This window comes from Desmodus rotundus, chromosome 13 (genome assembly GCF_022682495.2).
Source record: "Desmodus rotundus isolate HL8 chromosome 13, HLdesRot8A.1, whole genome shotgun sequence".
NCBI lineage: Eukaryota > Metazoa > Chordata > Mammalia > Chiroptera > Phyllostomidae > Desmodus > Desmodus rotundus.
Window position 1 is genome coordinate 49,987,166 of NC_071399.1, and position 16,288 is coordinate 50,003,453.

Below are 16,288 nucleotides of genomic sequence, written 5' to 3' on the forward strand. Positions count from 1 at the left end.
CTCTCTATTTCAGTGCTTCTCTCCTACCAGAGGTGCAAGGAGTGATCCTAGAACCACAGATACAGCCAAGACCACGGAGAGCTTTTGACGTCAGGGGTCCACTTTCTCCACTGAACCCTTGGAGGCAGAATATCCAGCTTCTGGAGAGAGTGGGAAAGGATAATAAACAAGTGGGTGCTTTCCATTATTTACTTGGGTTTATTTATAGATTGGAGTGTCCTTCCTTTGCCCATTTAATTCTATTGGTAAACTCCTTGGGTTCATATTAGAGCTGAGCAGGGCTACAATCTGTTTGATTTTCTAAGAATGCTAACTAGTGCCCATTAAAAAAAAAAGACCTAAATTTATTTAATTTTCTCTCCAGATAATTAAAGCAGTGCTTAATTTGGGGCACTTGATTTGGTGAATACTTGTGTAGTTCACAGTACGTATAAAAAAAGAATATACTTGCCCATTTTAGCCTTTAATGGTACTAGTGGACTTCTAAGTTGCTGGTTTATATTCCAGTAATTGAGAAGTTTCTGTATTTCATCTTTGGGCAAGCTGGACATCTGAACTCTCCTAACTTATAAAGTCTGATGTCCAGGTATTATCCTACCCTGTAATTGAGAAATTATCCTGTGAGAAATTTTTGGTCTTTTTCCTACCTAAAACCTTAGGACTTCATATTAGCAGATACATTGATAGTACTGTTACGGTTTTACTGTCAAATGTAGGCTTCATTCTTTAATAAGATAATATGAATGAATGTAAGTTTTAGGGTATAATATTCCTGAAAGCTATGTTAAATATATTCAGAAGTAGTTTTCCAGTCCTTAGTTAGGAATAATGTTATTTGTGACAAAAGCCTTGTCCTAGATTTTCCCCATGGCATTAAAATGGTTTTCTCTTAGTTTCTTTGATGCCAAGGGTAGGATTTTGATTCCAGGAAATTCTTATCATCTACAATGGGTAGAACGTAAACTTGGTACCTTTGGCAAGTTTTCATTTTTCCTTGGTGGATTCCTTCTGTGACTCCAGGTATCTTGATAATGGGAGACTGGTTTATTTGTTCTCTAATTGCCCAGATTTCTTTCAACTGGTAAACATCATACTTCTTCAGCAAAAGGAACTCTTCTAGCAGAGCCTTCATGGATGATATCTGTCACACATGCAGCACCTGCAGTTTGGAAGGCAGTGGTGAACGGAGCCATGCAATATATCTAGAAGACACAAGGATGAGAGAGCCACCTGATCTTGTCATTTATAAACTTTAACATTTATTTTGGTGTACTCTTGGTCTGGAAATGGAAAGGCTCAAATAATGAAATAATTTTTTCAGATTGGAATTTTACATGGCCATGAAAATATTCCTTTCTATTCAGAAGACTGAAATAGAGGAAGCATGAGAGACTCCTTTCTTTTAAAAGCAGCTCTCTGTATCTGTTTCACTTAAAAGATTTGTGGGATTGAAATCACCTTAATCAAGCAGGAAAACTTTTTTTTTTAGTATAGGAGATCCAAAAACTTACTGAAACTGTTTTTTGTTACCTGAAAATGAAAGGAACTAGAAATAAAGGATGCTTAATTACTTCCAAATTACTTTTAAAATTAGGGCAGCACTCTTAGCTTATCTTTTTCTGGTCTTGAGCCTTGTTCTCATTTGTCAAATAAACAGTGATTTCGGTATAGAAGTAGAAGAGACATCTTTTGAGATGAAAGTAGCTTACTCCTTCTTCTAAAGTAGTAAATACCTGTTAAACTTGAGGTATTGTCCTGCATTGAAGGCATAGTAAAATTTGAATGATACTGAAACAAAGTCAATTAATAGCATATGTAATTGTTGCAAGGTAATTACCCGAACTATCATTTGAGGGTAATAGTTATCAAAATTTTTCTATTTCTCTTTTTGGTATCTACTAACTGGCCAGTGAAAGCTATTAAAGAAGTTTTTAAAAATTACCCGATGTTGCCAGTTTGTTTTATTTGGTATAAATTTTAATAGAAATTGTAGAATTATTAATATAGAAGCATCTAACATATTTTAGGCATCTAGAAACATTTGCTAAATTATAACCTGGCCTTTACTTTTTCTTGGCTATCTATTAGAGCTTTTTTTTTCTCATTAATTATAAATACACTTTTGTAAAGTACTTAAAAGTAAGCTTAAAAGATCAATTTAAACTAAAATTTCTTTAGAGAGCTCTGAATTTTCATAAATGATTACAGCTTTTAATGCTTGGTTTGTTTTGTTAAATGTTAGTAAGACAGTTTTTACAAACACATAAATTTAAAAAATAATACTCAACATCTTAGAAAGAACTCAGGGGAATTGAAAGTGAAATTTCTTGGAAATTAAGTTAGTCTTTGAACTAGTTTATGGCCTGTGAGATTATATAGCCTTTTGTTTCAGTTTTGAAAGATGAAAAGTGATTTAATCTCTTAATCATATGCTTTGATTAAATTTTAGCTCTGTTCCTTAAAGTGTGCAAAAGAAATGTAAGTGCATTTCTATTCCCTTCTTTCAACTAAAAACTATTTAAAAGTGAAACATTTTGTGTATTAATGTGAAATGATTTGTTTATATAAACTTTTATTTTAATATATTTTTCTTTCAGATTTTTAAATATTTTGTGTCATGCAATTCTATATTTTTCAGTGTTTATTTTATGAATATTAATACAAGCTAATTTTTTTCTAGAATGACTGTAATATTTGTATTATGTGATCATTTGAAAACTAATAAATATTTTCTCCATGAAAAAAAATGCACTTACTGATAAATGGCTTATTTTTGTTTCAGGAGTAGAAATTGAAAACTACAACAATATTTTTAAGTGTATATTAATTTTATGTGTCTTTCTCTTAAGTATTTCTGAATATATATCCTGTCCTAGTGTATGTTAACCTTTTTTGAGAAAACAGTTTTTAAACTGTTAAATTAAAATGATTCTTTACTGGGTCACCCAGTGCCAAATTTATGAAATAGTTGATGTGTTTAGTCTTATTTTTGCATTTTCATGATTAGCTTCATCTTAGTTTTGTTTCAAGAATTGGATTTTTAGATACCATTTTTATGTCAATTTTGCAAACCATGAAAACTCTTGGTTTTGAGTCAAAATTACACACCTTAGGAGTAATATGGTTAAATCTTTTAAAAGCAAGATTGATAAAAATATAATATCTCATAATATAGCATGCAAACGACAACTTCTATACCCAGGAAAACACATTTGAAAATAATGGCTGATTAGAGACTACCTAATTTATAATAGCTGTTAACAGGAGAAGAGAACTGTTTTATATTTTAGTGTTCTGCTTGAACAAATAATTGTAGACGGTGAAATACTGATTTAGGAATCTCTTGCTTTTAACTTGATATCAAGACAACATGGAAAAGGATAAAATTTGGTTTTAATGATTCTGGTTTTTATAGCTACCTAAACTTAATTGAAGCCCCTGGAACAATTTCCCTTTTCTATGCAGAGTCTGCTAGAAGCAAGAGGATTTCCCTTTTGATTTGAAGAAAACTTAATAAGAAATAGCCTCTAAAGATTAAAAAATAAAGATGATGGGGTCCTGGGCAATAAATAAAAGTTGAATTAATGACAGTGGGTTGAATGAAGTAATTTGACTTCTCAAAGAAAGTATACTCTAAAGAAATTAGTAAAGGGAATTATAACTTAGAATAGCTACTATATTTGGGGAGGTGGGAAGGGAAATTAATTTTTTTTCTTGGCTTTATTAGTCTGGTAAGTTTGGAAAGATGAGTAAGGATTCTCTGGATAAAATTTTGTTTTGAGTTAAAGCTACAAAAAGGTTTACAGACAATAATACTTCAATGGAAGGCTGTATGTTACCTGAATACAAAAAATTTGTCTTCAACTATATGTGTATGAAAAGGAGGAATGTGAAAGGTTAATAAAAGCTTACACCAGAAACTTCAAACATTATAAAATAATGGTGAAATGAGAGTTTTAAATACTTTAATTAATTTTTATTACATGGGCTCTTCTCTACACCATCAGTAGCTTTAAAATAAAAATATTACAGAATTTCGAACATGGGTTACCTTTATAGCTTTGAAGTACAAGAACATAAGCTTATTGGTTCATCATTGTTAATTGGATTAACTATTGTATACATTTTTTTCTTTAGTGAGGAAACAGTTTTTTAAAATAGCTTCATTTTTAAAAAGTACATGATATAATGTGACATAGTTTATTGTAAATATGTGCACAGATCTGATTTTACTGTGCTGCATTGAAACAGTTGAGCAAAATGTCTGTGCTTAAGTGTCCTAAGCAATTCCTTGCTTTCTTTTTATTCAGATATTTTTTATTTCCTAAACAGACTTCAATTTAATATAGTTCTAAAATGTGAAAGATTGGTATTTCCAGGAGTAAGCACATAGGTGCTCTAAAGTTTTTTTCAACTAATATGTACATCTAAGGTAATTAGATTACTGCAGTTAGGGAACTTTGAAATAAATATGCATCGGAGTTTTCAGGAATTATGATCAAGGGATGTCTACTCAAGAGGTAAGATATGTCATAGGTAGAAAAATGTTCAAAATGTGTTCAATGTAATGTCTGATGATAAGTGAACCACGACAGATATCCTTGGATTTTCAGGTAGATGTAGAATTTGGGAAATAATTTTCCCTAAAAAATCTCTTCCAGAGAAGAGAAATGGATAAACCACAAATTGGTTTTGTGTGATTTTGGAGTACATTTAGAAACATACATCCAGGGCCATTGCACCCTTTGTGTGTTTGACCTCCTATATTCCAAGGCATCTCCTACCCTTACACTCTCAGTGTTTATGATCTTTATTTAATTTAGTATTTCTTAGGTCCTGCACACTATTAAAATATTGTACTTTGCATGGAAAGTTGAGTACTTATTCCATGAGTTTATTGCCTGGCTTCATTTTTGCTGTAAGTGCCTATTTTTATTAAATGATACCTAGAACATAGAAAACAGTAGCTATACTGAGTAATTTTTACTTTGGTGTTGAGAAATTCAAGTTTTATAAACATTCACTTAAACATTGTAACTTGGGAATCTTATGGGTTAAGTAATAATATTGTTGGTTAGTAGATAAAATCATTCAGAAAAGAAAGGTATACTGTTATTGTCTAAGGAATATTAAGCAGGTTCAATGAGTCAAGGCTTAGCATATTTAGTATATATAGAAACAGGAAAACGCAGTCTTCAATACAGATGAGCTAGAAAAATGATTAGGTTTTTTCCTAGAATTAAATTACTAGTATAATTTACTCAGTAGATGGCAACTATAATATTCCATCCTATCTTTGTAAGAACACCAGCTTGTGAGTATTTGGCTTTTACTTAAAATGGCTTGCTGTCTATTCCACTTTTTACCTTTAGGAGCAAACGATGATGACTTCAACTAGTGAGAGAACTTACTACTTGATAAGGTAGCTGGTTTCATGTTCACGATGCTCTAATGTTAAGTTGATCCAGAATTTGCTTTTATGTCATTTTTTATTTGAAAATTACCTTAGAAATAATTTAGCTTAGCACCCTCATATTATATGGAAGATAACTGGTATCCAGGAATAGCACATATATTTCTACTATCACATAATTGATAAAATGTCTGTAGTACTCAAGCTGCTTTTGCAAGCTCAGAGACCTGTACTTAACTGTGTTTTACTGCCTTCTCATGTAGATCCTATTTCTAGAAAACAGCAAGTCTGATTTTCTTCAAATATGACAGCCTTCAGAACTTATAACATGGCTGTTAGACCTCATCAGTTCCAAGCCAAGTTTTTTTTCCCCCTACAAATTAAGCACCTCTATTTTCTTGCTCTTATTCACGTTAGTATGGTTTTCAGATCCTTATGAGTTTTGTAGATCTTCTCTGAATGTGCTTCAGTTTATCATTGTTTTCCTTAATGCATGACACTGAACCAAGTCAGTACAGGTATGCTTACCCTGTGTTTGGCTCTGGGATACTCATGCCACTTTGTTTGTCCTTTCATATTTACTCATGAGGATGCTTAATTTTATTCATGTTGATATTCTGTTGACTAAAAGGAATTACATAGTGATATGTAAAATATTTTGTTTTTCTAAAAATTAGGTTAGTAGTGTGTTTATGCAAAGGCTAATGTTCACAGTTTAGTGGAAAAGAAAAACATTGACTCAAGGTATAGATAAGAGCTTGAGAAATCCTAGTAAAAAAACTACGATTTTCATTTCAATTATTTATTTGCTGAGTTCTGACTCTTAACTGTAAATTCCACATTAAATAACCTTTGTAATGTAAAATGTTATTTTATCAGGTTCTCCTTGATAATTTAAGGGTAACCAGGCCCACTGGAACTAGACTGTTCACATTGAGAAGAAAAGGAACTTCAGTTTAGTAACAAAATTAGAAATGAAAGGCAGTGCTTTAGTGGAAAAGTTTGGAATATATACCAAACAGCAGAAGATGATGAAGTAGCCCTAAAACCTGAGGGCGTGGCCTAAGTTATAATGCAAGCATAGTTTTTATGTTGCCTCTTGAAAAATAGTGCAAATACTCTGCTATAGCAATGTTGTTTTGGTATAACTTTTAAATTATCCGTTAGGTATTTATGTTTTTCTCTCAAATTTTAAATTGAGTTCCAGGAGGACACAAGTTGTTTGTTTAATAGTTGTGTATACCTCTTAGGGTACAAGTACCTTTGTTTGAGAAGCACTGGCTTGATGTGTAGGGTGTCTTCTACTTTACCTGAATTAGAAAGAATTTTAGGGTAAATGACAAAAGAACAAACATTTACATGCCTACTCTATGCACCTTTGAGTAGGTGTTTTACAAATATTTATCTAAATCCAGCTGACCTGTGAGAAAAGTAATTTTTCTATTTTACACATAAAGATAGTGAAACTCAGAGGTGACAAAACCTGACCAAGGGCACATAATCAGTAAGAAACAAAGGTGGCATTTGAAGAATCTCAAAATCTAAAGAATTCTCTTGCACCACTGATTGCTGGACATCTTTGCCCAAAAGAGTGCATACTCTCAAGAAAATTGCATATAGAACTCAGTGTTTAAAATAGATAAAAGGGATGTATTACTTAGTATGCATGTCTTAACCAACTTTTTTTATTTTAAAAATTTTAGTTTTACAGAAAAATACGCCAGAACAATACAGAGTTCTCCCCTTCATGAATACCTGGTGTCTCCTCTGATACTTTACACTATTACTAACATCTTGCTTTTCTGTGGCACATTTGTTACAAGTAATGAACTAATATTGATACATCACTATTAGAACTAGTTTACATTAGGGTTCACTCTGTGTCATGCTATGCCAAATACATACTATTGATTGCATCACAGTTATAAGGTCATAATAGAAGTTTCACTGACCTACAAATAGATTGTGCTCCACCTGTTCATCCCTTCCCTATCTCCCCATTCCTGGTAACCAATAGTTTTTTTCTGTGTCTATAATTTTCCCACTTCTAAAATGTTATGGGTGGGCCCATAAGTTGAGTGGGATGAAGTCTCTGGATCTCCAGGGTGGGGCAAACAGTGTTAGGCAAGTTGATGGAGCCTCAGATACAGCACCACCGGCCTGCCAGCTCTGTGGCTTTGTAACCTTTTTACACTGGCTTCTTTCACCTAGCAATACACAATACCTTTGTTTTTGTGTATTATCTTTGTCCAGGTGTCCAAATCTTTTGCCCATTTTAAAAATCAGTTGTTTGTCTTCTTACTGAGTTTGTAAGAATTGGGGTTTTTTTGGTATATTTTTGGATGCCAGTCCTTTAACATATAATCATTTTGCAAATAGGCTGCAGCTTGTTTTTTCATGTTCTCTCCCTGTAGTGTGCTGCCTTATGGAGCAGTTTAAAATGTTAATCAAGTCCACTTAATAAACTTGAATGGCTCATGCTTTTGGTGTTGTATCTGAAAAGTCATCACCAAACCAACCTATGGTCACTTAGATTTTCTTATGTTATATTTTGAAACTTCTACAGTTTTAAATTTTACATTTAGGTCTATGGTTCATTTTAACTTTTTTGAAAGTGTAAGGTGTTTTTTTGTGTGTGTCCAGTTCTAACACCATTTGTTGAAAAGAATGTCCTTTCTCCTTTGATTTTTCTTTGCTTTTTCAAAGATGAGTTGACTATATTTGTATAAGTCTGTTTCTGGGCTTTTTATTACATTCCATTGGCCATTCTATTCTTTTGCCAATAACATGTCTTGAATACTGTAGCTTTTTGGTAAGTCTTAAAATTGGGTAGTGTTATTCCTCTGACTTTGTTCTTCAGTATTTTGCTGGCTATTTTGGGTCTTTTGCCTTTTCATATAGCCTTTAGAATCAGTTTGTCTTCATCTACAAAATAACTTTCTGAGATCATATAGCCTTTAGAATCAGTTTGTCTTCATCTACAAAATAACTTTCTGGGATTTTGATTGGGGTTGCAATTGATCTAAAGATCAATTTGGGAAAAACTGACTTCTAATAGTATTTAGTATTCCTAACTATGAACATGAAATATCTCTCCCTTTATTTAGATCTGTGATTTTTCATGAACATCTTGTAGTATTTTCCTCACATACATCTTTGTACATATTTTGTTAAAGCAATACCTAAATATTTCATTTTGGGGGTGCTAATGTAAATTGTGTATTTTTAATTCCAAATCCCACTTGTTCACTGCTAGTATATAGGGAAACAATTAACATTACCTGTATCTTGCGGGGAGAGGGGGTGGTTCTTCTTCTTAGGGATTTGTAAAGACAGCTTTGTTGGTTTTCTTCTCTTGTTCCCGGTACTAGGGGGTAAGCATCCAGTGTCTCACCAATAAGTATGATGTTAGCTATAGGTTTTTTCGTAGATATTCTTAATCATCTTGAGGAAGTTACCCCTGGATTCTAGTTTCTGTACAGTTTTATTTTTAATCATAAGTAGATGGTTGGCTTTTTCAAATGCTTATTTTAAAACATTTTATTGATTATGTTAATACAGTTGTCCCAATTTTTCCCCCTTTGCCTCCTACACCCAGCACCCCTCCCTCCCTCAGGCAATCCCCACACCATTGTTCATGTCCATGGGTCATGTCTATAGGTTCTTTGGCTACTCCATTTTCCTATTCTGTACTTAACATGGCTATTCTGTAACTACATATTTGTACTTTTTAATTCCCTCACCTCTTCACCTTTCCCCCATGACATCCTCCAATCTGGCAACCATCAAAATGCTCTCAGTGGCCATGATTCTGTCTCTGTTCTTTGCTTAGTGTGTTTATTAGACTCAATTGTTGATATGTATGTGTTTGTTGCCATTTTATTGTTCATAGTTTTGATCATCTTTTTCTTAAATAAGTCCCTTTAACATTTCGTATAATATTGACTTGGTGATGATGAACTCCTTTAGTTTTATCTTGTCTGGGAAGTTCTTTATCTGATCTTTGAGTCTAAAAGATATCCTTGCTGGGAAGAGATATTTAGGCTGTAGGTCCCTCACCAAATTAGGGAAGTTTTCTTTTATTATTTTTTCAAATAGATTTCCAATTTCTTGCTCTTTCTCTTCTCTTTCTGGCACCCCTAGGATTCGAATGTTGGACCTCTTGAAGTTGTCCCAGAAGCTGCTTACACTATCCTCCTTATTTTGGATTCTATTTTGTTCTTGTTCTGATTGACTATGTTTTGCTTCCTTATATTCCAAATCATTGATTCTCAGTTTCATCCACTCTTCTGTTACCCTGTAAATTGTTCTTTGTTTCAATTTGTGTATCCTTCATTTCTGACTGGATCTTTTTTATGCTGCTGAGGTCCTCACTAATTTTCTTGAGCATCCTTATAACCAGTGTTTTGAACTGATAGATTGCTTATCTCCTTTTTGTTTAGTTCTTTTTCTGGAGTTTTGATGTGTTCTTTCATTTGGGCCATATTTCTCTGTCACCTCGTTTTGGCAGCCTCCCTGTCTTTGTTTCTATTTATTAGGTAGAGCTGCTTTGACTCTGTCTTGGTAGTGTAGCCTCATGTAGTAGATGTCCTGTAGTGTCCAGTGGCACAGCCTTCCCTATCACCCAAGCTGGGTACTCAGGGTACGCCCTCCATGTGGGCTGAGTACACCCTCCTCTTGTAGTTGAGCCTTGCTTGCTATTGGTAAGTCAGTGGGAGGGATGTACCCAGGCTAGTCAACTGCAAGGACTGGCTGTGACGGCTGACCACCATCCTATGTGGAGGATCAGCTGTGCAGGGGAAGGGTGGTGGTGTTTCATCATGGTGTGTAGCTGTCCACTGGGTGCATAGGCTCTTGGGTTTCCCAGGTGATGCAGGTCAAGGTCAGCCCCAACCTGTTTTGTCTGGGGCCACCCTGTCTGAGCTATAAAGTAATCTGCATATGGCTGCTACTTATGCTGGGCTTGGAGATTCCCAGGTAAAGCCAAGCTTTGAATCTAGGCTGGCTGCTGCTACTGCTGGGCCTGGGACCATTCAGCAAGAGGTATGGTGGTTAGGGGCTCACTGAGGCTTGCTGTTGCTTGTTTGAAGCATGAGCCAAGACCAGCCACTCAGATGGAAAAGCAGCTGGGTGGGCCCGTAAGTTGAGTGGGATGAAGTCTCTGGATCTCCATGGTGGGGCAAACAGTGTTAGCCAAGTTGATGGAGCCTCAGATATGGCACCAGCCTGGTGGCTCTGTGGCTTGTGGCAGGAATGTTCAATAAAGGAAAAATGGCCTCTGGCCATCTTTCTGCATGAGAGGAAGCCGTCCTCCAGCTCTTTGATGCCAAACACTTCACTTCCTTCCTGTATGCCACTAATGCTTTCAAACTCCTACCCTGGTGCCGAGCTCCGAGGGAGTGAGTCAGAATAAGTCTGTGGGTTCTTTTAGAGGAACTTCTTGGGACTCCATAAGTTTCTTCCACTGACTCAGTCCCTGCTGTGTTTTGCAGCCGGAAGTTATGGGGTCTTATCTTCCAGGCACTGGAACCCTGGTTTGAGGGGCCTGTTGTGGGACTGGGACTCCTATCTCCTGAGATATCGCTCCCGGATTTTTATCCATCACACGTGGGTGTGGGACTAGCTTGTTCCGTTTTTCCACCTCTTCTATCCGTCTGAGTGGATGTGGTTTCTTTAATGTTGTAATTGTTAGACTTCATTCAACCCGATTCCTGATAGTTCTGTATGATAAGGTTCTATATTTTAGTTGTAATTTTGATGTGGTTTTGTGAGGAGGTGAGCCATGTTTATGCTGCCATCTTGACTGGAATTCTTCTCAATTGCTTTTTCTGAATGTATTGATATGATCATACGGTTTTTCTTTGGCCTGTTGATGTGATGGATTATGTGAATTGATCTTTGAATGTTGAACCAGCCTTGCAGATGTAGAATATATCAAAGTGGTCATGGCATATAATATTTTTACACATTATTGGATTTGATTTTATACAAAATTGGATGTTAATTTCTGTCAAAGATACTTATATCAGTGTTAATGAGAGATATTGGTGTTTAATTTCCTTATCATGTGTTATTTTGATTCTGTTTTCTCATTGAATGAGTTAGGAATTATTCTGTTTGCATTTTCCGAAAGATTGTGGAAAATTGGTATCATTGTATTATATGTTTGCTAGAGTTCATTAAGTATTTGGTAGCATTTATCATTTTATAAATATTTGGTGACACTGCCTAGGCTTGGTGCTTTCTCTTTGGGAAGGTTATTAATTATTGATTCAAATTCTTCAGTAGGTATATGCCTATGCAGTTTGTTTTTCTTGGGTATGTTTTGGTAGATTGTATCATTTAAGGATTTGAACCATTTCATTAAAGATACTAAATTTGGGGGAATAGGGTGATTCATAATGGGCTGAATTATCTTTTTTATGTCCATGGAATCAGTAGTGATGACTTCTTTCATTTGTGATATTGGTTGTTTACATCTCGTTTCTTTTTATTTGATGGCCTGGCTAGTGATTTATCAATTTTATTGGTATAATAATGAGGTTTTGGCGTTGTTGATTTTTCTGTATTTTACAGTTTTTAGTTTCATTGATTTCTATTCTAATTTTTATTTCTTTTGTTTTTGCCTTAGGTTTATTTTGCTCTTTCAAAGCACTTTTGCTGTATCCCAGAATTTTGATGTTATATTTTCATTTTCTTTTACATTGATATTTTTAAAAGTTTCTCTTGAGACTTTTTTCTACCATGTGTTTTACAAGTATGCTGTTTAATCTCCAACATTTTGGGTTTTTCAATCTATCTGCAAATAATACGGTATTTGTTATTGAATTTTAATTTATTTTCATTGTGGTCTGAGAGCATACTTTGTATGATTTCTGTTCTTTAAAATTTTGTTTGTTTTATGGCCCTTAATTTTGGTCAGTGTTCCGTGTGAGCTTGAGAAGAAATATGGATGAAATATTGTTTAGATGTCAGTTGGATCCAGTGTATTGATAGTGTTGTTCAGCTGCAAAATGTTCTTTCTGATTTTCTGCCTGCTGGATCTGTCATTTACTGATAGAGCAGTATTAAAGTCTTTAAGTATAATAGTGGATTCATCAACTTCTCATTTTAGTTCTATCCATTTTTGCCTTACATATATTAAGCCTCTGTTGTTAAGTAAATACTTATTAAGGATTGTTATACATTCATAGAGAATCGAGACCATCATTATGTAATGCCCCTCTTTACATCTGATAACTTTTTCTTGTTCTGAAGTGTGCTTTTCCTGAAATTAGTATTGTTATTCTAGCTTTCTTTTGATTAGTGTTATCATGGTATATCTTTCTTTATGCCTTTACGTTTAACTTTATATTTAAAGTGGATTTCATGTGGACAACTTCTAGTTTAGTCTTGGGTTTTTATACACTTTATAGTCTTTGTATTTAAATTGATAGATTTTAACCATTTACATTTAAAGTGATTATTGCTATTGTATTCATATGAATCTTTTCTATTGATTGCCCATGTACTTACAAAATTTATTTTGTCATACTCTTTACTGTCATCTCTGGTATTGAACATTTTATGTAATTCTATTTCTTCTCTTAGCATATCAATTATACTTCTAAAATAGTATTTTAGTTGTTGCACTAGAGTTTGTAATACACATTTGCAATGACTCCACGTTCAAATAACATGGTACTGCTTCATGGATAGTGTAGGTTCCTGATAACACAGTATTCCCACTGCTTCCCTCCCATCCCTTATAACATTGCTGATCTTTATTTCACTTTTCCATAAGCTATAATCATCCATTGTATTGTTGCTGTCATTTTGAACAAACTCTGTTAGATCAATCTAAAATTTTAAAAATAAAAGGTTTTATTTTGCCTTCTTGTATTTCTTTTCTGATGCTCTCCTGGAAAGAAATTGTGTAGGCCTTTTCTCTGGAGAACTTATTTAGCCTTTCTTTTAAGGCGGGTCTACTGGTGACAAATTTCCTCCATTTTTGTTTGAGAAAGGTGTTTTTCCCTCCTTCACTTTTGAAGGAAAATTTTCTGAATATAGGATTCTATAGATTGGTAATTTTTAAAAAATAATTTAAATATTTTATTTCACTCTTTTTTTTTACATGGTTTCTGAAGAAATGTCTGATATAACAGCCTTATTCCTCTATAGGTAAGGTTTTCCTTTCCCTACTGATAACTCTGGCTTCTTTCAATATTTAAAAAAAATTTTCTGCAGTTTGATTATGATATGCCTAAGCACAAATAAAATATTTTGGTATTTATCCTGCTTCATGTTGTCTGAGCTTTCTAGATATGTTAATAAATTTTGGGCAAGATTTAAAAAATATTTCTTCTGTTGCTTTCTCCTTTCTCCTTCTGGTATTCCCATATGCATATGTTAAATCTTTTTAAATTGCCCCACGGTTTTTGGATATTCTATCTCTCTCTCTCTCTCTCTCTCTCTCTCTTGTTCATTTCAGTTTAGTAAGTTTCTGTTGACATATCTTTTAGATCACTGATATTTTCTTAGACAATGTCCAGTGAGCCCATGGAATAAATTACTTTTTTTTGTTCCTGTTTTTGTCTTACTGCATATTCTTTTGATTCTTAGAATTTTTCCATTTGTTTACATTACCCATCTCTTCTTGCATGCTATCCACTTTTTTCAACAGAGCTTTTAGCATATTAGCAACTTGAAATTGTTGGCCTAATAATTCTAAAATATCTTTCATATCTGAATTTAGTTCTGAGTATTTTCTGCCTTTTAGCATGCCTTGAAATCTTTTGTTAAATGCAGACATGATATATTGGATAAAAGGAACGTAGGCAAATAGACCTATATATGAGGTTTAAGTTGATTGGTCTAGGTATTAGTCTGTTTACTGCTTGCTGTAGGTGTATGTGTCAGAGGCTAAAATTTCTTACAGTGTCCTTTTTTGGCCTACACTCTCTGGGATTTCTTAGAGACTCCTTTATAAATAGAATATGAGCCTTGCTATTCTGTAGTTGTTATTACCTGTTGGTGTGGTGGTAAGGTATGGAGGGAGGGAAAGTGTTTTGTGGTCCTGTCACTCGGTCTCAGTCTTTTAGTGGACTGTGCTTTGGGCTTTTGACTTTTCCAAGTGTCCTTATGTCCTCCCCCACCCTCTATGGGACAGGAAGTGTAGAGGGGGCCTGATTTAAATATTTCCCTTTCTCCATTCTGTTAAATTTTATACGTTTCATGTTGGTTAGCCTCTGATAAAATAGTTTTCAGAGGGTAACTATTGAGGGTAGTCCTTTGTTAAGGAGAGCTGCATGTGCTGAGCACATTTCAAAATGATTACTTGCCCATGTCTTGCCTCCAAAATCAGCAGGAAGTTTTTTCTCTTTACCTTCAGAACCTGATGGTGCTTCTGGGAATGAAACTCGTGAAAGTGTGGGAGGCCCCATTAGGTGGGTTTTCTAGGAGTTTTTCATCTCTCAAGCTTCTAGCAGTTATTTTCCTTTAAGTTTTTCTTTTTAAATAAATTTTTTGATTACAGTTGACATACAGTATTACATTAGTGTCCGGTTTAAAACATAGTGATTAAACATTTATATAATTTATGAAGTGATCACTGTTCAAAGTCTAGTACTCATCTGTCACCATACGTGGTGGTTATAATATTATTGACTGTATTCCATATTCTGTACTTTATATCCCTATAACTATTTTTATGACTGGCAATTTGTACTTTTTGATCACCTACCTTCTAACTCCCGTCCTCTTGGTGACCCACCAAAATGTTCTCTGCATCTATGAGTTTGCTTCTGTTTTTTATTTTGTTTGCATTCCACATATTGGTGAAATCATGTTATTTGTCCTTCTCTGTCTGACTTTTTTCACTTATCATAACCTGTGGGTCCCTTTGTGTTGTTGCAAATGGTCAGACTTAGTTCTTTTTTATGGCTGAGTAATATTCCATTGTATATATGTACTGTATCTTCTTTATCCACTAATCTGTTGTTGGGCACTTAGGCTACTTCCAGATATTGGTTATTTTATATAATGCTGCAGTGATCATAGGGATGCATTTTTGGGTAAACACCCAAAAGTGGGATTGCTGGGTTATAAGATAGTTCTATTTTTAATTTTCTAGGAACCTCCATACTGTTTTCAACAGTGGCTGCGCCAATCTGCATTGCAACCAACAGGGCACAAGGATTCTCTTTACTCCACTTCTTTGCCAAAGTTGTTGTTTGTTGACTTATTGATGCTAGCCATGCTGACAGGTGTGAGGTGATATGTCATTGTGGTTTTAATTTGTGTTTCCCTGATTACTAGTGATGTTGAGCATATTTTCATATGTCCATTGTTTATATGTATGTCTTTTGAGAAAAGTCTATTCAGGTCCTCTGCCCATTTTTAATTGAATTTTTTTGGTGTTTATTTTTATGAGTGCTTTATATATTTTGGATATTAGCACCTAATTGGATATAACATTGGCAAATATCCTCTCCCATTCCATAGGTTGTCTTTTTGCTTTGGTGATGGTTTCCTTTGCTGTATAAAAAATTTTAATTTGATGCAGTGCTATTTGTTTAATTCCCTTCAAGTTGTCTACGTATTATTGGCTATTGTGGTGGTTTTTGCTTGTGGTAAGTTGTGGTTTTCTGTGTTTGCCTGGTTCTTCAGTTTTGGGGGTGGCAGTTTGTACTATAAATTTGGTTCTCTGATGAATCTAAGAAGACTTGTTGGCTTTTAATTTTAAGCTTTTTTCTTACTGTGTGCATGGGAGCAACACCTTGTTGAACTGGAAACTAGGAGTCATATGCATTTTTATTTTTATTTTTATTTTTAATCTTCACCTGAGGATATGTTTATTGATTTTAGAGAGAGAGGAAGGGGGAAAGAGAGAAAGAG

The 16,288-nt window shown here is 34.2% G+C and overlaps 1 protein-coding gene across 6 annotated transcripts in view; it reads left to right on the forward strand.

Annotated features, from left to right (window-relative positions):
* TSC22D1 (TSC22 domain family member 1) overlaps positions 1-16,288 on the forward strand; it is a 154,239-nt gene that overhangs the window by 30,570 nt on the left and 107,381 nt on the right. Inside the window, exons 2-3 of one of the 6 annotated variants that reach the window (XR_006656654.3) lie at positions 1-170; positions 1,068-16,288. The exon at positions 1,068-16,288 is cut by the window's right edge and continues 17,863 nt beyond it. The exons of 1 other annotated variant lie outside the window; for it this stretch is intronic. Coding sequence is in view for 4 of the 5 variants with exons in the window: in XM_053916448.2 (XP_053772423.1) it covers positions 14-269 (256 nt within the window). In the remaining variant the exon portion in view is untranslated. 4 more of the 6 variants (XM_045202346.3, XM_053916449.1, XM_045202358.2 and 1 more) reach the window with 4 other exon arrangements.